Source organism: Sardina pilchardus, chromosome 12 (genome assembly GCF_963854185.1).
Source record: "Sardina pilchardus chromosome 12, fSarPil1.1, whole genome shotgun sequence".
Classification (NCBI taxonomy): Eukaryota; Metazoa; Chordata; class Actinopteri; order Clupeiformes; family Clupeidae; genus Sardina; species Sardina pilchardus.
Window position 1 is genome coordinate 15,756,377 of NC_085005.1, and position 24,318 is coordinate 15,780,694.

At 42.2% G+C, this 24,318-nt stretch overlaps 4 protein-coding genes across 4 annotated transcripts; 1 reads left to right on the forward strand and 3 right to left on the reverse strand.

Annotated features, from left to right (window-relative positions):
• Positions 1 to 2,165: 2,165 nt before the first annotated feature.
• LOC134098216 (cdc42 effector protein 2-like) lies at positions 2,166 to 5,724 on the reverse strand. Its single transcript, XM_062551214.1, has 2 exons — positions 5,318 to 5,724; positions 2,166 to 3,236 (listed from the first exon to the last, which is right to left on the reverse strand). Exon 2 carries the CDS (start codon positions 3,234 to 3,236, stop codon positions 2,688 to 2,690), a length of 549 nt encoding a protein of 182 aa, XP_062407198.1. The 5' UTR covers positions 5,318 to 5,724; the 3' UTR covers positions 2,166 to 2,687.
• Positions 5,725 to 9,435: 3,711 nt separating this feature from the next.
• Positions 9,436 to 10,559, reverse strand: LOC134098196 (GTP cyclohydrolase 1 feedback regulatory protein-like). Its single transcript, XM_062551186.1, has 3 exons — positions 10,502 to 10,559; positions 10,214 to 10,308; positions 9,436 to 9,765 (listed from the first exon to the last, which is right to left on the reverse strand). Exons 1-3 carry the CDS (start codon positions 10,535 to 10,537, stop codon positions 9,633 to 9,635), a joined length of 264 nt encoding a protein of 87 aa, XP_062407170.1. The 5' UTR covers positions 10,538 to 10,559; the 3' UTR covers positions 9,436 to 9,632.
• A 500-nt stretch (positions 10,560 to 11,059) lies between these two features.
• Positions 11,060 to 18,137, forward strand: rmdn3 (regulator of microtubule dynamics 3). Its single transcript, XM_062550945.1, has 12 exons — positions 11,060 to 12,023; positions 12,283 to 12,472; positions 12,607 to 12,753; positions 13,212 to 13,554; positions 13,926 to 14,028; positions 14,622 to 14,682; positions 14,773 to 14,848; positions 15,066 to 15,143; positions 15,530 to 15,628; positions 15,867 to 15,920; positions 16,756 to 16,836; positions 17,022 to 18,137. Exons 1-12 carry the CDS (start codon positions 11,804 to 11,806, stop codon positions 17,106 to 17,108), a joined length of 1,539 nt encoding a protein of 512 aa, XP_062406929.1. The 5' UTR covers positions 11,060 to 11,803; the 3' UTR covers positions 17,109 to 18,137.
• Positions 18,138 to 18,758: 621 nt separating this feature from the next.
• Positions 18,759 to 23,527, reverse strand: rad51 (RAD51 recombinase). The gene is made up of 10 exons (XM_062550604.1): positions 23,469 to 23,527; positions 22,676 to 22,765; positions 22,251 to 22,388; positions 22,035 to 22,152; positions 21,390 to 21,481; positions 20,887 to 20,981; positions 20,620 to 20,733; positions 20,003 to 20,132; positions 19,637 to 19,758; positions 18,759 to 19,368 (listed from the first exon to the last, which is right to left on the reverse strand). Exons 2-10 carry the CDS (start codon positions 22,757 to 22,759, stop codon positions 19,245 to 19,247), a joined length of 1,017 nt encoding a protein of 338 aa, XP_062406588.1. The 5' UTR covers positions 22,760 to 22,765; positions 23,469 to 23,527; the 3' UTR covers positions 18,759 to 19,244.
• Between the last annotated feature and the right edge of the window lie 791 nt (positions 23,528 to 24,318).

Below are 24,318 nucleotides of genomic sequence, written 5' to 3' on the forward strand. Positions count from 1 at the left end.
GGAACGCTTGAATCAGCTCATTATTTTCACGGTTGCCTCCCAGTCTCAAACCAGTGTTGACTGCAAACATTCCACGTGTTCTCGTCAGCATGTGAGCGTTTATCACTGTTTTCAGTCACTGCCACTGTGATTGAGATTGAGACTTTATCCACCTAACTCACAAGGCAACAAACCAAAATGAAGATTATATAAGGCGCAACTTTCATCTGGAACAAACTGTAGCCTAGAATTTATGCTGCAGTGCACTAGTGTTGGCAGTGCGATTTTCCTGCCAAACTTCGACCAACTTCCGTCAGCTACAATAGATCCTATGTCAGCTCTTAGCCTCCGTCTAACTCCAAAGGTATTCCTTGTTTTATATTGGATAGTGACTGAGAGTACACATTTTAACGTTATAGGTAAAGCAGAACACAAAATGGAATATTTTAATTAAGAACTATATCTGCATGCTTAAACTGGGGGTGTAGTGTGGCTGAGGACTTGTGTAAGATCCAGACATTTTTTTCTAATTGAGTCTAATGTATTGTCTGTCTGTTTAGTCATGCTTTGTTTCCCAACTTCACATCCTGGTTCCCATTGAGTCTTATCTCACTCGTAAATTTCAATGAATCATGTCAGTGGTTTAGCAGATAGGCAAACCCTTGTAGGTATACCCTGCAGCAGGTCAAACCAGGTTAGGCTGGCTAAAGTGACAGTCACTGTGAGAAAAAGCTGTTCAAGTTCCATAGATCTGAAATGATTATCCATGTACATTTTTGCATACAGTATCATATGCTGTCTTTTGTCCCAGTTTAGCTCCATTTAGTTTCCACAATTTGATGAAAATTAAGTCATTGTACTCTGGACATATAGTCTGATTATCACCATATAAGCTCAATCTTTTAAGATCGAACATTTGTCTGGGGAGTCTGCACTTTATTTCTACTGCACAACTCCATACACTTGGATAGTCCTTCAACCAATCAGACCAACGATCCGGGTGCGTCTTTTGGATAAGTTTGTGATTGGACCCCAAGGTTGTGGACAGGAAGCACGGGATATAGATGTGCAGGTTTCCAACCTGAGCTTAGTCTTAGTGTTTGTGGGTAGCCAGTCTCCAGATATGCTGAAACTTCTTCACCCTTTGCAGTTTCTTTGATGTGGATCATAACAAATGTAGAATGCAAATGCATTTGCTGCAGGATACGGTGCAGACTTGCTGTCTGAGTTCATTAAGATCATCTTAAGGTTGAGTAAAAGGAATATGTCAGGCCCAGCTGTGAATCTGAAGGCCTATGTGAGCCAAATGGCGAGAGTAGCTCGGCAGAGTAAGGTTCCAGTCTGAACAAAAGCTGATTCATAGCATCTCTGAGAGGATCAAAACAAAGACAATATCTCAGTTGTGCTGCTGCCGTGCTGCCGATGAGGCATGTTTTCACTCAGTGCTCAGGAATGCCTAGACCATTACAGACCATTACCCATAAGCAAGTAATTGTATACCTATGACAACGTCACAGGAATATGTTGTGCATCGAATGGCGAAATGATGAGTGGGTATAGCTTATACAGTGGGTACATATATATTTAGTGGCCTATACAGGCCTATCTGAAAGTGGCTGATTGTAACTCTGTTTTTGTGTTTGCAGAAGTTGGTTTCGTATATATGTGTTCTTCATGAATGAAATGAAAATTATTCAAATATATCAGCATGATTTGGAGTGGTAAATTCTGTAGATATGTACTTTTCTTTTTAGCCACTAGATGGTGCCAATGTATTTTAACAAGGAATAACATAACAATTCATGACTGCCAAGACAAGTAATAAAGTAAAGCCTACCTTACACTGACAGACAAGAATTGGGAAAAATTATTGAAAGATTGTAGTCTTTTGAATAAATCTTGAATGAGGGGCATTAGGTAAAAGACTACAATCTTTCAAGAATTTTTCCCAAATCTTGTCAAAGTCTGTAAGGAAGGCTTACGCAAGCACTCCTTTCAACACTAAAGATAGTAACACTGGGAGCTCCAGCAATAATTGAAATAATAGCAAACACCAGTAGGGGGTGTTGTAACATAAAAAATGATTAGTTGTAGTTCTATAAAGCATCAGAGGATTCTCAACATGTCTGGATTCTCAACATGGTCTGTACACGTCAAATTGGCTTAGAAATGCAGTTAATCATCAATGATTCTTCAAATATATTTTATTGACTTGGATAATAAGTATGATCAGACCATTAAGTCATGTATAATAAATATGTACAACAACACAAAGGGGTTCTTAAGCCAAGGACCTGAGGACCAGGAGTAATTTTAGCCTTTTCCAGACTAGTTTAGCTTACAACATGTTTCCTCTATGTAGAGGAAAATACACCATGAGGCATTGATACTCAATGAGGATTGTACCTTCTATGGTGACTCCTTTAAACCATAGAAGTGCTTATAGTTAAAAGTAAATGAAAGGTGTTTCCCTTTACCCAGTATCTCCCACTTTAAAAAATAAGAAGATATTTACAAATTGCTGGGAAGTGGGTAATCATAGGCAGAACAAGGAACTTCCTTCATGTCCCCACACCCTGTTTAAGGGATCAATTATGTCATCTCTTCCTTATCAATTACCTCAGTACAGTTTGTAGTGCCAAAGGGCTTTTTTTGTCATAACGTCTATGTACAGCAGTCCACCAATGTAATGGCTGTTCAGCAGATTCTCAATGGCTGTCCATCACTTTTAGGACATCGTCCAGTATGGAGGGCCCCAGGTCCAGGTTGAGAGACAAGGGAAGGTCGTCTGCTCCCACAACGCTCACACCGCACCGCTGGGCTTTAGGGGGCAGTTTGGCGCTCAGTCCGACGAGGCCGTCCACTTCGCCGTCCGCTTGATCAGCGCAGGGCAGGTGCACCACCTCGACTTCGTCCAGCAGGGGGAGCGAGTGGCTCTTCTTGTGAGTGGGGCTGGTGGCCCTGCTGCGGGCCTGAGCGGCGGCCTCCTCCGGGGTGAGGAGCCGGGGCGGCTTGGGCGGCGGCGGGCCCACCAGGTACAGGTTCTGGTCGCTGCGGGAGCCGTGCAGCACCAGGCTGCCGCTGCGCTGGAAGGCGGAGACGTCGCCGAAGGACTCGTCGAGGCCGATGTGGGAGAGGTGGCGGAAGTCGCCCAGCGGCTGGCTGATCATGCTGCTGGAGAGCATGACCTTCGGCTTCTGCTTGCGGGACCACCGCAGGGTCGCCGACTTGAAGTAGAGCGAGTTCTTTAGAGGCATCTGGAGTGGAAGACAAGAAAGAGAAACGACCATCAGCACAATGTTTTAGGACCACATCTCATTTCAAAGCGGTGATGGTTTAAGGAAGGCTAAGACACTTGGCTCCAAATTGGAAGCTGGAAAGTTGTTGGTTTGATTCTTAACTGCCACCAATGTGCCCCTGAGCAAGGCACTTTACCCCTGAGCAAGGCACTTCACCCCAGTTGCCTCGGGGGTGTCTCTCCCTGTAATTGGTCTCTGTGAGTTGTTTCAGGTAAAAGCTTTAAGCATTATAAAAAAAGGACAGTTTTAAAATCAGCTGATTATCATTACAGAGTATATGTGGTAATGAATCAGGTCTTAACCAGTTTGGCCAGCTTGATATGCAGCGAATACAGTGACTCTCTTTTGAAACATTCCCAGGCTATGTGGGGAAATACTGTAGTAAAGGAGACTTTAGTCACCGCAAGGTTCTCAGACATCTCCTTTAGTCCCTGGGACTACGTTCAAATCACCAGGCATGACTAGTGTATGTTTTGTTGATCTAATGAACACTTGGGTCTTTAGCCAGATCCGGTGTGCGGGACAGATTAAAAGTTATGTCAACAACGTGCTTACAGTAAGGACCACATTCTCAACTACTACTTGTTACGTCCTGGTTTCAAATCTCCAGGTTGTGAACGTGGAATAGATGTTATGAAGCAGTGAAGACTTTAATGGTTAAAACTGTTCTGTGGTCTTAAGCCTATACCTTACACTGACAGACTCTGACGAGATTTGGGAAAGATTCTTGAAAGATGGTAGTCGTTTAACTAATGCCCCTCATTCAAGCTTTACTCAAAAGACTACAGTCTTTTAAGAATTTTTCCCAAGTCTGTCAGTGTAAGGTAGGCTTTGTTATGTGTGATGCAGAGGAGACCAGTGTAAAGGTTACATCTGCATTTCTTTCCAGAGGAACAACTCTTATCTCTTTTCAAATCAGGTCATGAGTATAGCATAGCATATTATGTGGCAATCAGGACATGTTTCAACTGGCACTGGTTTCACTGTATCATTTTATGTCAGAGATGAAAGGTTAGAAATCTTTTTCGCACTCTCATGGTTAAGGCCAAAGTACAACTGTCTGGGGGAAATGAACTATTGAGTTTGGATGTGTGTGTGTGTGTGTGTGTGTGTGTGTGTGTGTGTGTGTGTGTGTGTGTGTGTGTGTGTGTGTGTGTGTGTGTGTGTGTGTGTGTGTGTGTGTGTGTGTGTGTGTGTGTGTGTGTGTGTGTGTGTGTGTGTGTGTGTGTGTGTGTGTGTGTGTGTGTGTGTGTGTGTGTGTGTGTGTGTGTGTGTGTGTGTGTGTGTGTGTGTGTGTTCTGCCAAACCAAAAAGCACCTGAGGCAGCCAAACCTTCAGAATTATGTTGAAGCGTAGGAATGTGGCCTATTTTCCTTTTCTAAGGGCAGAAATCTTTAAAACCCAACAGCACATTAAAACTGCAACCATTATCATTCTTGACCAGTGAACTGCACAAAGCACCTGCCAGCATTTTGTTTACACCTCAATAAATCACCTAAACTTTGCGGATTAAATACAGATAGAGCCCAATTAAATTCTACAGTCCTAAATGTGTAAGGATGTATGTTTGTGGGTTTACAAAGACAGAGTTAAAAAGCACTCTAGCAGATATCTTCTTCATGCACTATGTCCTCTACATGCCATTACCTTGAAGCAGCAACATTCCTTTCGTTTCACGTAAGGGAATGGTGTGACAAACTTCAGCTATGTGGGAAAATGTTTTTGGGATTCTTCCTCAGATGAGATAACCAGCCATAGGTACAAAATGTCCACCAAAAACAACCACATGCAGGACTGTTTTTACCCAAAAAGGCAAATGAAACGCTGCTCTCGGAATGGAGGATAAGAAAATGTAACCTCAGCAAAACAAAAGTGAATCTGAATGAAACGCATACCACATTGCTGGCATTGAGTTATACTATTAATGTAATCCCTTGTTGTGTTACACCCCTGTAGCCACTACAGTATCCAACACTGTCATTACATTTACTGTAGCCTATGTACTTTCTCCTTATCCGGTTGCACAGTTCAAAGCTTACCTGAGTGGACCTTGTGAGTCTAGTAGACAGTGTAGGTCCAAAGTCTGTTCTTCCCGGACCTGCAAGTCCCCTGCCTGTATGAGGGGGTTTGACCTGCCGAGCTTGTATGGATCTCACTTCTCCCCCTCTGGCTTCCCCAATGTCTCTGTCCCCACAGAAGGCTCGGTATCAGACAAGTCACCCTCAGCGTCTTGTGTTAGGTAGATGGGTTTCTCCTCAGAGATAAGGCAGTTGACTTTTTCCACTTCTGGTATCAGCTTCGTCAGTCCCTTTTATCAGCACGCAGTCTCGGCCACTCGCTCCTAAATCCACTGTTTATTTGTTTTGTTTTGTTTTTAATCGCACACTATGTCCCAAAGTAGAGTGAGTACAGAGAGCAAAGCGACTTGCCAAGGTCCTGGTTGTAGGTAGAGTATGTTTCCTGAGACCTTCAGCAGGGGTAAGCATAAGAGGACGGCTGAAGTGGGAGGAGTGGGAGGCGGAGTATGCGTTCATTCACATCACTGACCAGAGTCGGAGGAGCTGAGAGCCATGCAGGCTTCATGTTGCCGTGGGGGTTATGTTACCTTACCCCTATAAATTCCTTTCAAAGAGAAAGGCCATGCAGGGTGCTGAGCAAATGGTCAAATCACACACAGTAAACAATACCCTACCTCCGTGTAGTCAGACAGTAGTTTTCATAATCACAGAAGGCTGACACTGGTTAGTGTGTAATTTCACAGCTACAGAAAGCTTTTAATTGATTGATTTGATGTTTGTTAGCATGTTGGTGGTAAACATCAACCCCCGCAGACGCCTGTCCTCCCGCCAGTCTTTCCTGTAAGACTGGAAATCTCATTTTCCCAAAGGAATGAGCTTTTTCCACATAACACTGTAAAGAGAGACCAGACCATGTGCTTTTTGTGTGGTTTCAAATGGACACGACCTAACCAGGAAAAACAGCTTTAGCCTGAATTCACATAGATGTTAAAGAATGCCTTTACTGTATGTTAAGTGTGAGTCCTGCGAATGTTTGGAGATAGACTATCTTCTAGTTAATCTAATCTACACACAGGTTGACTAACAGTTCTTTCCTCCTTCACTTCTGTTTATTGTGGTAGTGTCTTATGAGTGAACTGATGGCATCATGTTGACACAGTATGCCGTCAAACTTCAAAAGAAAAGGACAGATGTTTACACCAAATATGGTGTGCTAATTTCTGAGGACTTAAAAATCTGTTAGCAGAACCTGTCAAAAACAGGATACATCCAGACTAGTGTACACTTCCTGCTTTATAGAATGCTTTGTACCACATGAGGGTGCAGTATTTTTCCTATTCCTACTTCCTACCCTCAGATTTCGTGAGGGAATACATGCAGAACAATTTGCTTATTAATAATGTCACATCAAACAGCTATTTGACATGAATGAAGGCCAAAACCAGTATAAATTCCTCTGTTATCACCGCTGATTTGTGTAATCTAAGAAGGACTTTGATCTAAACTTTGATTTGGCCTTTTTAGAGAAGATGCATATTTCCTTATCACTTTCCTAGTGAAGTGCCCTTTGTGTTCACGTGAATTCAAAATAATCCAATAAGCGGAGCGAAAATTCAAACGGTCACAAGTACCCTTTTTGAGTCATAAAGTAATAAAGTAATATATTGTTTCCTGAAATACCGCAACATTCAAAGCGAGAGTTTATATTTTTATTGGAAAAATAAGTTACCTATTGAATCACACTTAAAGCAGTGTTGTGTGCTTTCTCTTTTAGAAATGAGTGTCAGGTCTTATAAATGACTGACACATACACACACACACACACACACACACACACACACACACACACACACACACACACACACACTCACACAAACACACAGCTGTGGAAGTTGTGCTAGGTGATATGTATAAGACCAGCCCAAGAATTTGTCTCGCAAATTTGTACATCATTCTTAGCCCGACAAGGCCAGGGCCTTGTCACCAGAGGCAGACTAATTGTTGAGTGGCCAAACGTAGCAGTTGGGCTCTCCCGAAATCTGGCAGGGCTCCAGTGGACACATAGCATAACATATTCATGAGGCAATGACATAGCGACGATAATGATCACATATGGAATGTCTCTTTTGTTACATTGTGTCCTTCAGTGTTGCTCGTCTGAATGACAACTATGCAGAGGATTCTTTACTGCCATGAAACACAATGTTCAGCTGGATGAGAATGTGATGCATTAAGACATACCTTTGCGTATAGGGTTTAAGTCAACAGGTTTAAATGATGACCTCAAACCTTATGAAATTCTACCCATGGAGTGAAGAACTCTGGACTCACTTAAACTTTGTATACCTTCATTTGAACTAAACATGAAGCGCAATGTTTAGATGCTGGTTACTTTCTTTACCTTTTTAATTGATATGAATTATTTTTGCTATGTATTTCAAGAGCAAGAAAAATAAAAGTGCAACATTGCTTACTCAGAGGATCACCCAATTTATTGATGAGCTGATGTTTCGGTCAGTCAGATCCTCATCATCAATAAATTAGTTAAACTGTTGAGTAAGCAGTGTTGCGCTTTTCTTGTTCCTTCTCCGAAATTGCACTTAGCTGTAAATAACTGCACCTACAGCATAAGGTGTGCAGGCTGCCCTCTATCCCCTGTGAAATGCTATTTGTTTGAACCCACATGCCAACATTCAAAGCGATTATGTTTACCATGAGTAAAAGTTATATAATCTGAATACCAAATAAGTTCGCAGACAGAGTGGAATCCTCCTCAGGCAGCAGACACTAGCAGGTGCAAAACAGCAAAAGTCACCCTGTGAATGCACTCGAGGCCCCCGCCACCTATCTTTCAACGAGTGAAACATCCAATAATGCACCTGTTCAAGTGAAGGGATGATCTATTGTGTTAATGCTGATGTACCCTATAACTGATTAATGGTATAAACTGTGAAATTCCCAGCATTCCAGCCTTTATTTGACTAGCAGATAAGGATTGATTACATAACCCCATTACATACTGTAGGTACCGTAACAAATGGGAGCCCTATGCTGACAGAACTCTTAAGGGCATTGAGTGTTTCTTACCCAGTGTAAATGTACCCGTTCTCACCGCATCACACTTACCTATTTGATCTCTTTCATGTTTTGATCTTGAGCATAGTTGAAGGTCATTGAGTAAAGGCAACAATCTGTTGAAGGTTCAAAGCCAAAACGTTATCACTCAATAAAAAAACATTGATATGGAGCCAGAGTGTGTGTCGCTTCTCTACCCTCTCTGAACAATCAAAACATAACAAAAAAAAAAGTTAATTAGTCACACATCAAAAAGTCTATGAAATGGCATTACTGTGCTATCATAATGTGTCAATACTAATGTGTTTATCATAAATTAATTTGATCCCAGCTGAAACCCTGATTAACACCATGAACAGGTAGGAATTTTACGTAAATAAAAAAAAACATTACAGTTCCCATAACTGTAACATTGTCATTTCACAGGTGAAGCATTGCTCATCTTTACTTGTAGTTTGATGACGGGTGTGATTTGTATGTGGTTTGTATGTGGCAATCCATGCTCTCGATTTCTACCTGACACTCCATCAGAACACCTACTGAGGAATGCATTCCTAACACTCCCCTTTTGTCCCGAAACCCGGTTTCCCACAGTATAAGAGAAGGAGGAAGTGACACATGTTTATGGAATATGAGCTCTCACACGCATGGCTTGAACTGTATTAATAACATTACGGTGTGTGGGCTTCTACAGGCACCTTCATGAGTCAAATCTCTCACCCAAACAATAGAGACGAAAAGGAGAGATGTTGATTATTTTGAAAGCTTAATCTGTGTGACATGAATACCAGATTTATGTAGCTAAACAACATTTTTACAGGATTCACAGTATGGGCCAGTTTCCCCATATGTGGATTAGTTCTAGACTGTAAGAAAACTTAAATGAAAATCCCCATTGAAGAAAGATCTTTTAAGCTTAATCTACACATGGATTACGTAGCCTACTGTATGTACAGCCAGCCAAGTCCCTGGCTATGCACATGTATACATTCACAGCTGAGCCACAGTTTTGACATTTGAAATATTATACAAACACAACCTCATCATGAGTTGAAGGTCTATTTAATACATGTCAAACAAGCTAATAATGTAGTGCAATGACACTAACATGTAATTCAGTTAACTGTGAAATGAGAAATATACACAATAGTTCACTTGATCAAAGCCTGTGCTTACTGTATGATTGAAGGACTAACACATATGAGAACACCGTCATGATAGTTTTGTGTACGTTCTTCAGATCATGGGGTGCCACCGTGGCTCACATGCAGGTGTCCTTGTGCAGGCACCATATGAGTGTCTGCCCCACCCCTGTCATGCTCACCACGCTGAAGCCAATCTTCTCCAACTTGTCCAGGACAGTCCTGGGTGGCTCGCCCACGTGATACTCCCCACTGCAGTGCAGAGACAGCAGTCAGGAATCACTGGTTTACTTGAACAGTAACCAAACAATAAGGTGAAGTTATATTCGCAAATAATTACAGGTTAGATACAGGGCAGAAGGTGCCGCGAGTAGTGGTTGTAGTAAAAAAAAAAAAAAAAAAAAGACAGTGACGATTTATCCCTTCAAGGGAGAGAGAGAGAGAGAAAGAGAGAGATCTCATCACATCCTCAATTATGTATGTAAGCCTTGTTTGTTTTACATCAAAAAAGCATTTCCAAGATACTGAATGTGGCAAAACAATAATTAAACACTACACCTTCCTTTTACATTATAAGACAACAATCAGATGAAAAGTGTTGTGGTCATCACTCATCTGAGGTTAGCATTATGTCTTTTTGATCATGAGACCCTGTACCATAGATAATATGTAAATGATGGCCTCTGTGCCTTACACTCACAAGTTGTTGCCCAGCATGGTGGTTTTTCTAGCTCCTAGATAATTCATGATGGCAGGATCAGACATATCATCCCCAACCATGGTAGGACCAGTCTCCTGTGGATAACCACCACAGCCACCATCGCCGTTAACAACACCAACATTATTACTGTTGTTAACAATGTTAGAAGCACACATGATGAATGCACACACACACACACACACACACACACACACACACACACACACACACACACACACACACGCCATTACTATTTCATTGATAAATAAAATAAACAGAAATACTCACCGAACGCAGCAATGTACTGATCAGAAGGTATGGCATCCCCAGACACCGTTCAGTTCGACTGCTCTGTATATTGAAATTTGAGGATCAAACCTTTTAAAGCCCGTCTGCAAAAGAAAAGGTTGTACAATCTGTAATAATGTCTTTGCACATCTACCTAAAACACATTTCCTCTCGTCTTAAAGATATCATCTTTAATATCCTCACTCAATAAAGGGACTGAAGCTCAAAGCACACTCCTTAGATTTAATGAACAGTATTCAGACATTTGTAACTAAATACAATAGGGCAGGCTACTTGCAACTGAAGTCTAAAATATAACCTACATTCACATTCAACATCATTCTTTGCCAATTCTTTGTGTTCTGTGTGGTGAATTACAATGTTTTTTGTGTGTGTATGTTGGCACGTGTCAGTGCAACATTGTATTACATTTAATTACATCGTGACAGATTGTAGCAGAATGCTCCACATGGCTGGCGCATTAAAGTTTCCCACCGGAAGTTTTATATTGTAACACATTTCATGTTTTCGTTCTCATCCTCCTTGGCAGATCTGTCACAGACATGAGGGAGATAGGGAAAACAAACTGCGCCGTAAAAACGTCCATGTGAGATCCAGGCACGTTTAAGCTATACTCTCAACAATGAATTCGATTAGGATATGACATTGACAGGGTTGCCATTGGTTCATGTTAGAGTATCAGATAATCTGCCAGTGGCGAACATCACTTTGGCATGTCGTCGCGTGCAAGCGTGGATGCCTACATTATTGAGGACATGTCGTTAATTGATTAATATCGATCAACTATTGTAACGTTATTGCTTTGTTTTTGCCATTTTATGTAAATAACCCACTGGGTAGGTTTTTTCGTTTTTCTACTTTGTCAGACCGTTAATATTAAGCAAGACAAACTCGTTTGATATGTCCCAACGTTGGTCTTAGCTAGCTGACTAGCCAACAAGCGGCCAGTTTCGCTTTCTTTTAGAATTTTGGAGTGACATTGCATTAGTTGTTGATTTATGCAGTGTGATAGTCCTGAACGAGCTTAAACGCAGAGATAAAAAGGAATGTTTTCACGTAGGAGCAGGAGCATTTAGGGAGAGACGTATAACCACTGAGTAGCAATGCAGTGTCTTTAACATGGCTGTAAACGAGAACATGTTAGCTTGACTAAATCCATTATGAAATCAATATTAAACGTGGAATATCGTCACTATATATCAGACAAGATTTAGTTAAACAGTGCTTGACTGGGTGCCCTTGTGCAGTGTACTATTTGGAATACTGTAAGAACAGGCTGAAATGTTAGCAAGTGGCATCATGAATACATTCGGGAAAAATGGGTTAATTAGTCTCGGTATCGGAGCTACGGCTGGCGCTGGTGTAGTCGGATTTCTTATTTACAAGGAAGTTTCCAGAAAAAGAACCGAGGATCCTGAGGTGCCTCAGGCGAGCCCCTCTACTCTTATGGCATGCACAGATGATGTGGACAGACAACAAACACCTGCCCTTGACTTGCAAGGTAAGGAGAGGCTGGCACATCCGTTAAATCATAAGCAAGTTTGATCAACCTCAAAGTTTATGATTGTCATACTGTTTATGTTCGATGTGGTGACTGGTGTCGTTGGACTCTCCCATCGGAGCATACAGTACTATGTACACCTATTAAATGATCTGTCTAACACAGATGATGAGAATGCTGGACATTCAGGTGGAATGATAACGAATGGACTTAGGACTGCATGTTATGTGATCACGTTGTTTTGCATGTGTTATGTTAGATATGCCATCAGAGGTGGCAGCGCTGGGCTCGGCCCTGCAGGGTCTGCAGGGTCTCTCCCCGGAACAGCAGGTGGAGTTGAAGAACCGTCTGGACGACGTGCTTGTGTGCGTGGCGGGCCTCAGGAGCGAGGTGTCCGAGCTGCGGACTGGCCTGCAGGACATCGCCCAGAAGATCATCGAGGACGTGAAGTGAGTGTGACTCACTGAGGTGTCATGTTCACCTGCCTATTAACGGCTTTAGTAGCTGCTTGAAATGCTGGTGTGTTGTGTTACTTGCCCTCCGTGTGGTCTGACCGTCTGGCATGACCTCTGTGCCCCATCAGGAAGGGTTTGGAGGAGCACCAGCGGGCGCGACGCAGACGCCATCTTATCCCGCGGGAGCGGACGGACTCCATGAGCTCCAGCTCCATCTACTTCAGTGCCAGCGCTGGTCCAGCCAGCACGTGCGGAGGAACGGAGAGCGAGGGGGGGTAAGGAAGGGGCTAGAACTGGGTCACATAGGAGAGAGTGAGGCTCTGCAAGGAAGGGGCTTTAACTGGGTCAAATAGGAGTGGGCACTGGCAGTAACTCAGCCTGTATGGAGGGTGAGAAGGTGGGGGTGGGGTATTAACTGGGTAAAATACTGTAATCCACCGTGGTGATTATGTAGAAATTATTTTTAATATGTCCATAGTCGAAGTTCATGGGGTGATAATTGTGAAAATACATATTGAAGCTTGCTTTGCAGAATTGTCTGATCTGCATGAAATGAGTTGTCAAAAGTGGAACAGTTCTTGAAGGCAACTGTAGAAATACCTCAGAAGGAGAGATCTTTGACCAGTTGAAGGAATCACTTTTGAGACACATGGAAAATGATCTGGGTGAACATACACGATTCCTGTCTTTGTTTATGGTGAACATACTTGATTCCTGTCTTTGTTTATTCTAGGTATTCCACTGCCTATGCAGAATCAGACTACACAGACCGTGAAACAGACCGTGAGACGGACAAGGAAGGCGACAAGGAGGACAAAGAGTCCGACGAAGAGGATGACGAGGATCGCAGCGTCGCCACCGTGCTCACCCTTCGCCAGGAGGACTCCCAGGCCGAGGATGACGACGAGGAAGACGCGGACCGAGAGTGGCCCACCATGGCAACCATGGTGACCATGGTGACGGACGTGCCCAGCGCCGAGTTGGCACTGCTCCTGTCCCAGAGCGACCTGCTGCATGAGGGGGACAGCGGAGCCAAGAAGGAGGGCTTCAACCTGCTCCACACCAACAAGCCTCTGGTGAGCATCTCTGTCAGAATCTAGCAGCAGCAGCAGCAACAGTCGTTTGATGCCGATATCACAGAGTACCAAGACATGTTATTCTGGCAAAAATGTTGTAGATATTAAATTACACCCCTCCCTTCCATGTTGATTTGCTGAAAGAAGTGCATGTCCTGTGCTTATTGACACTTTATGTCCCCATTTACAGAACCAGGACTGTGTACGCATATCATCATTGTTATCTGTAAATGTAAATAGTGTATCAAATTGACTTGCCAGTGTGGAATACAGTCTAGCCTTTCTCTGCACTTATAATGTAATTATGTAACTGTCTCCGCAGTAGCCACTTAGCTTTTCCTCCATGTGATTGTGCTGATTTGTGATTTCAGTATTCTGACAGCACAGAGTTCCTGTGGCGTCTTGCACGCGCCTACAATGACATGTATGAGATCACTGACGACAAGGAAGAGAAGAAGTCTTATGCTGAGCAAGGTGAGAAGGAGAAACACACGGGTGCTCATGGACATGCCCAGTGTAGCGTTGTAGCTGCCTGGCTGCGTTAGCTACTGGAATTAGTAACTCAATCTAAGTAAAACCGGTTGTTTTTTTTTTTTTTTTCTGACTGTACTCGATGACCCCGGGTAATGGAGATCTATGTGAAAAACTGCCGGATTTCTCCTTTAAGTGTTTGCTGAGTCAGACTGTCTAAAGCACCAGCACAGTCGTGGCACAAATGTTGTTGTGTCAGTGGGACATGACATTAGCACAGGACATTAGCGCTGCCACAGTCATGTCTCTCCAGTTGATTTAGCAGAGCACATTTGCAAAGCAAATGTTCTTCCATTTTTTGATAACATTTCCAGTTGAGGACAGAGAGTTCAGAATTTCCATAGCAGCTATGATATCAACTGTGTCAAGAAAAGAAAGACACAAGCTTGAAATACAGTGGCTTTGTTTAATGAAATGAGGGAAACCCTCAATATGTGATATTGGTCATAGGTCACTAGATAAACATGTGCCTCTGTTTACGAGAGGGGCAACCTCCCTGGCACTCTCCCGCTCAAACTCTGATCCTCTCCCTTCAGGCCGCGACGAAGCCGAGGCAGCACTGAACAGAAATGGCCTGAACGCCGAATGCCATAAATGGTGAGCGAGCCAGTTGAGAGACCGGTGAACTCCTGTCCTGCGTGTGTGTTTGTTTTTGTCCCTCTTCTGATGACGCATGCTCCTCTTTAGGTTTGCCGTCCTTACCGGCCTCAACTCACAGTATGAAAGCATGCACGGCAAACTGAAAAGCAGCCACATCCTCAAGGTAAGCTGGCAGACAGAGCGCGCGAAAGTGCAACTATCAACTATTCCAAGAATTATTTTACATTTTGTAATTAATTGAGATAAAAGAATAACATTGTATTCTGTTGTTGCAGTGTCATAATAACTATATCCATCTCCCTTGAGTTCATCTAAAAACATTTTTTATTTCATCACAAATGTCATGTCATGCTATAATGAACTTGCTCTGACTGTTGCAGGAGCATCTAGATAGAGCCATCGCACTGAGGGACGATGACCCCCTCTGTTTCTATCTACTTGGGCGCTGGTGCTATGAGGTAGGCCTGGAGACGTGCCAGGGCTCATGGGAACCTTAGATCATTCCCAAATGAGATTTGTAGCAGTGTGTCAGGGCACTGAACCCAGGGGATTAACACAACACTGATACACGATAGTCTCAGTAGGAACAGGTAGCAGGTGAAGAAGATGCTTTACTAATGATCTTGTTGATGCATGATAGGAAAAAATAATTAAAAAAAAGAATAGGCCAATAATTCTTTGAGCTCAAGCCATGAAGCCTGGGTGTGGTTCAATAGCCTCTGTAGGAACATGTAGCAGATGAAGATTATATAATAATGATCTTGTTCCTTGACTAGATTGATGCATGATTAGGCCACTAATTCTTGACCTCAAGCCATGATGCTGGTGTGTGCTTCACCTCCAGGTGTCTATGCTGGGTTGGCTGGAGAAGAAGGCTGCTGCAGCGCTGTACGAGTCCCCTCCTTCATCCACTGTCCATGAGGCGCTGGAGTACTTCCTCAAAGTAAGTGGCCTTCGTCCTCATCATCATTATCGTCATCATCACAGTCACCATCCCAGCACCGAGGAACACTCAACACAATTTCCTGTTTATATTAAAATACACTTGTTTTTTCAAGATGGATATACAACTTTCAGGCAGGAGTGTAAGAGCTTTAGGGATAAACCTGAAAGTCTTATCTGACAAAGACAATTGTATCGGTGTAAGATTGAGCAGTCTTGTCTCTGTTTTGTCTTTGCAGGCAGAAGAGCTTAGCCCCGGCTTCTCCAAGACTGTGAGGGTTTACATTGCCAAGGTAAAGTCAGCATTTATATGAGGGATCATCAGTTCTGCTAGAGCTTTTCCAAATCTGATAACCATTTTCATACGTCATGGACAAGCCTAGTCTTGAGGCACTGTTATGTTTTCTGTGGTGAACCTGACTGCCAGCACATTCACTGTGTTCGCTGCAGTTTTGAAGCATTCCATTGAATTCAGAATATCCTTGCAAACCTTGAAAAGCTTTCCAACACTTGATTCATTTAAACACCTGATAAAAGTGAAGTGGCACATTAACTTGTCCTCCCATCCAACGCATGCTGTTGGACATTGTGTTGTGGTTTGGGTTTCAACTTACCTAAACTATTGCCCTGCAGCTTGTTTTTCAGCAGGTTAAAAAATCTGGCTGAACAAGCTCCCCTTTAGAGAGACATTTTAGACTACAATAGCAGTGAAAACTGAGCTGAGAATTCCTTTGAGAAAAGCCACTTTCTTTCATCTTGCTTCTGCCTCTGCTTGAAACTGGTTTTCTTCTTGGTGAAAGGCAGATTTACTTTTGGGTGGCTGGAACTGGACACTGTCCTCTCAGACAGTGCCACCTACTGGCCACATTGATCTCATCTAGTTTCTACACTTATGTACCCTCAAGGTGTTACTTTAACATGAAACTATGTTTGTAACTAAACTAAATAATATGTAAATACAGTGAATATTAAACTCTACTGGCCAAATTGAGCTCATCTAGTTTCTACACTTATGTATCCTCAATGTGTTACTTTAATATGAAACTATGTTTGTAACTAAACTAAATAATATGTAAATACAGTGAAGAGTAAAAGGGTACTAAAATCTGTTCACTATGGTTTGAGTAGTGTCACAAGGAGCTTGGGAGTACTTCAGAGGCCAGCAATTGGGCCCGACTGGCGATCCAGATGCCCAGTGTGACCAGTGAGGTGAGCGGTTTCTCTGAGTCTGAGCATTCTGCCTTTTGCTATCTAAGCAGAAATGTTATTCCTTCTGTAGGGAGCAATAAAAGTGGCAGTGTTCCCTTTGTCTTTTCCAAACTGCGTAATTGCATTTTAATTTGATTATTTTGCACCAATGAAAGGGTTTAAATGCAAGCCTATGATTCACACAGGAGACTGACAACTCTACTCTTGAGGAGGAACTGGAAGCTTTGATCGACACACCGTCAGATCTGTCTCCATCGAATGGGGATTTCTAGACGGCCGTCTCGTCCCTCAACACCTGCAGAAATATGGGTATACAGATGAAGCACTGACGACTGCTTGTCTAGCAGTCCCCATTCCATTACGTAGATGACCATGTGTGGTATTGTGTCCAATGTGGTCGAAAGTGCAAACATTTCAGGATCGAGTCATGTTGATTCTGCACTGATAAACTGATTCAGTAATTTGGTCGTTTTGTCAACTGTGTAACACCTTTTGAGGTGCACTTAGTTGTAGTCTCCAAGTACTCCTTGCTAGGGATGAAGTAAGAAATAGGTATAAAATGCCACCTGATTAGTGCACCCCTCCCCCCCCTCCAGAATTTTATATACGGTTTTTACCTCAATTAAGTCTTAATCTGAGTTTTTAATTAAGTGCGTAATTGGTACATTCAGCAGAATACGAAGACAAATGATCATAATCAAGCTCATGGTGTCAGTGTGTTTAATGTTGCAAGTGAAGGCATATCAATCCAGACTAAACGCCCTCCAAATTTTCAGGCAATATTTAATTGTTGTCGTGTTGGTGTTGTGAAGGCTATTAAATAGAAATTAACTTTATTTTAGAATTACATGCTCATTTGACATCCCAAACAGCAAATTGTGTGAAAGTTGTCATCTACCCTGTTAAGCAGTGCATGCTTGAATTCTTATGGTTCTATATTCGTGTGTGAAAATAGCTCTCCACTTAAGTTTCGGAATCAGTGCACGTCTTTACGCTTTGTGTTATGGGACCTCAGACATAACACTGAGATCACACTCAAAGTCCAGAAGTATTTTTTTAACAGCATAAGAGGCTGAAGTATGTTTGTCCTCACCTTTGGTCATTTTATTTATTATTTTATTTTTTTACAAAGATTACAAATTCTATTTAAAGTCAATACAGTACATGCTTGTTTCAAGGACTCACATTAACATTCCATGTAAAGCTGTTTACTCTGTGTTAGACCACTGCACTATATACTTTTAATTCAAATCATCACTCGTTGACTGACGTGTATTTATTAAAAGTTGATTTTATTTGAATCTGTGAATTATTTCTTTTGCAAGGTGGCTTGTCAGTTCATGACCAAATTAACTCAAATAGGATTAACCACATTATAGTGGATAGAAAACGTCATGGGACGTTTGCACATGCATCATACTTTGCATGTGACGCCACAACAACTGGCTGGCGGGCAAGAGCACCATTAATCAAGGATCTTGCAAGGATGTTGCCAGTTTTACTAAACGAAAGTTGGTGTTTTAAGGTGAAAACGACATGACAGATAGTTGTTGTGCGATTGGATGCACTAATTGCCAGTTGTGTCTTTTTTTAAAAAACTAGTTATCGGTCATTTACCGACAGGCAGGGTGTACATTCAAATGAGGGCTTCATCACACAGCAGAGCAGATGTCACCTTCTGGATAGCGACATTAGCCATTTTTGTCAATGTTTCTTGCCTGCCAGTAGTCACGTGACTGCCAGTATGAATAGGTACCCGTTACTATTGTATTTATGAGAGGGCAATGGTATTCCCATGTAACAAACTTACAGTGAGCGTTCAGTTAAAAAAAAAAGTCCAGCCACCTTATAACTTGTTTACAAACTAGGCCAGGTGTGCCAATTTCGGAAACGACAGATTAAATCAGCCATGAAACCATCAGTCCTGATCATAAAAATGATTTTAATATATAATATGTACACAACGTGTAGATGGTTAACACAGAAATAAAGACAAAGGCAGCAGGACGATGACAAACAATAACAAAGAAATCCCACAAATGAAAACTATATAGCATCTCCTACAGTAAACGACACTTCCAATATGATTATTCCCAATCTGGGGATCAATGGCTGAGATTATGAAGCGTGCACCTCTTTCAGGGACACGCCAAACCCTTCAACTCCCAAGCAGTCCTTCTGCAACTACGGGTTGAAAGCCATGTCAAAAAATCCACCTCTCAATACACTTGAGTTCAGAATTGTGTTAATATTTTCTGCAGTCTCCACAAGCTTCATATTGCCAGACAAGTTCTCAACAAACCTTTAGCTTGAGTTTCTGCCAAGACATCAAACATTGAAGTTACGCTGAAGCTGTGCGGATCCAAGCGGTTACGTGTGTGCTCCTCTGAGTAGAAACACCGTGCTCTTCAGTCTTTGGCATCTCCGACGCCATCGGCGTTAATGGCAAACATGGCCTCCGCCTCCGGTAGACACGGGGAGTCGTAGATCTTACATATCCTGGTTTCTCCCCTGCCTTTTCTTAAATACAACCTATTTGCAGCGAGTGATGAAAGACAGGAACAGTAGCAAAGAGAAAGGAAGAGAGGACAGGATAACAGTTTAGGGGAAAGGGCACAAATAGCCGCCATCAGGTGAGTGGCAACACGGAGGGCCCTAATTTAAATAATAAGCAAAAGTGCACAAAATAAAGCGCAGTGAAGCGCTACGTTAAAGGAGAAACCTGGCGATTTTTCACATAGATCTCGGTTTCTCAAAACAATCAGTTTCACCTAGCTCGGAGGCTTTCTCTATACTATACCTTGTAGTGGAAGCATGTGCTATGATGTTGCCACCGATGGGTTTTTTGGGGTCTGCAGAGAACATAGCCGCTCCATCCACCTGAGCCACCACTTGGTTGGTGATGACAACCGCCACTCCAAACTGCCGTTAGAGAGGAGACAAACACACACACACACAGAGTTGTAGCAAGGCCCACTCTGAATTTCTTTGAAGACCCAAAACACATTTAACAAAGGTTCCTACAGTAGGCCTGTGACGGACCGCTATGTGGCCGCACATATAGACTGCCACAAGAGCGGCAACTTTGCGGCCGCATAGCGGTCCGTCACAAGGCCTTTAAAAGGAGAAATGTTGAAAAAAGCCAAGATGCTTTTTCAGGACCCACCTCATCAGCCAAGCGTAGCAGCATGCGTAAGAATCTGGCCAGATGGCCCTGGCGGGCGGACAGCTCTCCTCTGCCGGAGTAGTCGGTCCTGTAGAGCGCCGTGGCACTGTCCACAATCAGCAGGGCATATCTGACACGGAGAGGTGGGAATTCTCATTTTAACCATAAAGTTATTTTAAAGAAGAATCCGCACACTTCAAGTCTGTGCAAAAAAGCTTTACTGAGTGCTAGCTTTCAGTCGTTAGACCTTCATCAACCATAAAGTTATGAATTTTACTAGACTAGTAAACTACTATGCTACCTTTACTATACAAGAAGGGACACATTGAAACATGTTTTAATACAAGCCCATTTAATTAGGACCAACATTTTAAGACGGGAATCTTCATGAGATTTTAACAAAAGAATTTAAAAGGTTCATATTCTGAAGTCTAGGTCTATCCTCCTACTACAGAAGATTTTTGCCACAGTATCATTTTAGCATTGGTATGTAGAAACTTTGGAATGGTAGTTACTGGAGGTTAACAGTCCTAGTGGAGGATAGTGATGGTGATAGTGATGAGTTTAGGGTGGAACAGGTTAACCACAAACAATTCAAGGATGGGAGAAGAACCTACCTGGATTCGGCCATCATGGCAGATGCCTGATACAGCAGCTGAGTCTGGTGGTCAGTGTTGAAGGCTCTGGCGTAAGCAACATTGTCCAGGACATCACTCCCGACCAACCCATACCTGGAAATAAATACACATATTAAACACTTCAGTGTAAAGCGACTTCCAGCACTACGTCAGGTTAATTTCGGACGCTGACAGAATTTTGAAGCATAACGTCAGCAGCACAGTTACATATTAAATTAAGTTTATGAGTAACGCAGAAGTCCACACCTCTCAGCCACAGCCAGAAGTCTCTCTGGTCGAAAGGTTCCCTCTGTGTCTATGTACATGGCTTTACCCTCTCCACCACCTTGGTCAATGGGCAACTGAAGGGAAGGACAAACAGAACATTTCAATAATACAATAATAATAATAATAACAATAATAATAATAAAAAACACACGTCAACCCGCAAAATACATGCCTGACTTTTACCATGACATTGAACTCAAAATATGAGCTTGAGGGTATTTTTAATACAGGTTGAATGATCATATATTCCACTAACTAATTGGTTTCTTTTTTTCAGAGACATACAATTTTATTTTGAAGGTCATCTTGAACCCCAACAGCATTTCTATGGCTGTTGCCATTTCCATCTTTAGAGAAATCAGTGCTTTGGGGTGGTCAGTATACAACATAATATTTCTCTTGCCTATATTCAAATGGGCTGACTGTGGAGCAGTAAATTGAGACTGACTCCGCATTTCACATTCTTGACAACGACACACTACCTGACAGGTCACTGCAAGGGTGTGACACAACTGTGTCTTTCCCGTTCTGAACTCCCCAAACATCTCTGTGATGGAGCCAGTCTCTACGCCACCTGGAACAGAAACACATCCAAGATCATAACCCACAGGTTCATATGAGACTGTTTACTGAGCCTAAAAATACATGCTTCTTCCATGATGAAACCCAATGTTTCACACTCACTCAAGTACAGTGCTGGATGAAACCACAGTATACTAATCTCTTGTTCTAGCAGTTCTATACAGGAAAGCGCTGTTATAAACTGCTGCTCATAACTTTCCTTTGCCATCTAGTTTCTTTCTCTTTTTTTATGTATAAAACCTGCTTCAGCATAACCAGTAAAACCACTGCACACTCCAACACATGTAATAGTCCTTATTTTCATGTTTCATGTTTCAGTAAATAGAAGATCCAGTGGTGTAGTCTACGCAATGCATAGGACTACGCTGTATACTGACTTAAAAAGCATCGCCATCTCAGTATACCCACTTAAAATATAGGCAAGGATACGTATTTACATTTGGGGTTGATCACAGTACAAACTACATCACAGTATATCCACTACAGCTAACTAGACTACACCACTGAGTAAATCATGTTTCATTAAATATATACTGTACACATACCCTGAAGTAGCTTGTCCAGCTCCTTGGAGCCCGTGGAGATCTGGATTATTTCAGCCCGTCGCTGGTGAAACTCTGTCGCTGTGGTGAACCCCATTGGCACCAATTTAGCTGCTTCACCCTAAAGAGCAGACCACAGGTGTGTGTGAATAATACAACGTAACAGTGCAAAGTAGAGGGCAACGAACAGATCACTTTGATTAACAGTAACTGTCTCACCAGAATCTTCTCTGCTTTTGCTTCACTGATGCCCTTGATGTTAAGCAGTTCCTTCTTGGGAGCATATGCCACCGCTTCGATAGTATGGAAGCCAGCATCTTCCAGTTTCTTTATGTCACCAGCACCGATGCCACATTGCTGTACAGGAAACAGACACATTGAGACAAGTCCCCTGAGGATGCTTTAAACATTTCAATTTTACACTAATCCCCCACAAACTATGTCTTGATGAAGACCCAGCAAAGTATGACATTATAAATAGTTGGGGAATATATATATATATATATATATATATATATATATACACAGTATATTGATTCTGGCAGGCAATTATTCTAATGTATATGTATACGTGTCTATGTAATAGGTTCCACAGATTACCAACACAGGCACACGAAAATAAAGGTGTCACGTGTGGGCTATACCTCAAGTCTGCTTAGGGGCTGGGGCCCAAAACTCTCCTCCTCTTCAACCTCTGCCTCCACCCTGCTCTCACTCCTCATAGCCATCGTGTTCTGTGGAATAAAGTAATTTTTTATTGTAGGTACAACGAAATCACACAGGTCCAGCCATTACCAATCAGGATGTACAGCTTGTAGGATGTAGCCACTACACATGTTTATAAACATTGTGCACAATGCAAGTTAACTGTTAGCACAACAAGGAACTTCATGGGGATGTTAACAATCAACAACCAAACAGCTAATGTTACTTTAGCCGACATCTAGCAGCTGGTGAAAAGATTAGTTATATTCAAAGACGTAAGGTTAACATTAAATCCGTCTTGTAAAGTTCAACTTTCTACATGAACATTTTCTGATTCTGTGCTCCTCTGCAAGACAGCTAGCCACAACAATCCGACTTGCATGTCAACGTCATCAGTTTATTCTACATTCTACAAATCCATTACAATCGCGGTAAACCGTTACGAATGAACACAGGACAGCTATCTAAATGTGTCTGTGAATGGGGAGTTAAGAAATAACCTTACCGGACGAGTAACTAGATAGTTATCATGTGAAGTTGATGCTAAACTACGCTAACTTGTATCATCAGCAGGGCCACTAAAGTGGCTAACTTTAACTAGTAACCGCTGTTGTCAGTTTAGCCAAATCATTATCGAAGTCCAAATACGATTGTTAACTAAATATAAAAGCATAAGGTTACAATTTCACTGCGTATGACTAATGTTAACTTGATCTCAACACAGCCACCTACCTCTGCTCGATAGCGTTACCAAACAACTGAAATGAATTTTCCCGCTCGCCGCATTGTCATCCAAAACGTAATGACGTTTCAGTTGCTCTAATCTCGCACGGCACGCACTGATCCTCCCAGTCTAAAGACCCCGCCCTCAACAAAAGTAAACATTACACAGCCACCCATCCAAGAGTTGGAGATAGAAAGTGAACCTTGAAGAATTAAAACAATTCTTCTGAAAAATTCAGGTGATGTCTGTTTTAGGTTTTTGTTTCACTTCTTAGAGGAAACTGGTCTGACTACAAGAATGTACAGTACATATTATTATTATTAGATCAGGCACACTCCATTTCGGTAGCCTAAATGTCAGTAGGCCTAGGCCTAATGCTTCCAAAAGCAGTTTGCCAACCACCATTAGGAAGGAGCAAGGAGGGAAGGAAGAAGAAGAAAGTAAACATTGCAAACATGACAAAAAGAACGCTTTATTATTCATTAATTCAAAACTATGGCAATCATGGAGTCATTTGGCTCGATCCAGTGAACCCAATGGTGACATTCTGGGTCACAAAATAGGCTACTCCTTCACTATATTTCACTGCTGTTGGTGAGCATATCCTAAGGAGAGCATTCATTTTTCCTTAGCCTGATACTAGGCTATAATTCATTATATCCATTTGTGCACATCCACACATAGCCTACGTGCAGTAGTTTGCATACAGTTTCAGTGTAAAATCCATTACAGTTTAAATCCTTGCATTAAAACAACTTTGACCAACAGTCATTTTTTAGAGCTGAAAAAAAAAGTCAATATAAACAAAGCGAAGGGTTAGGCCTACCTCCCACATTGATGCACAAAGAGTGCACCTTA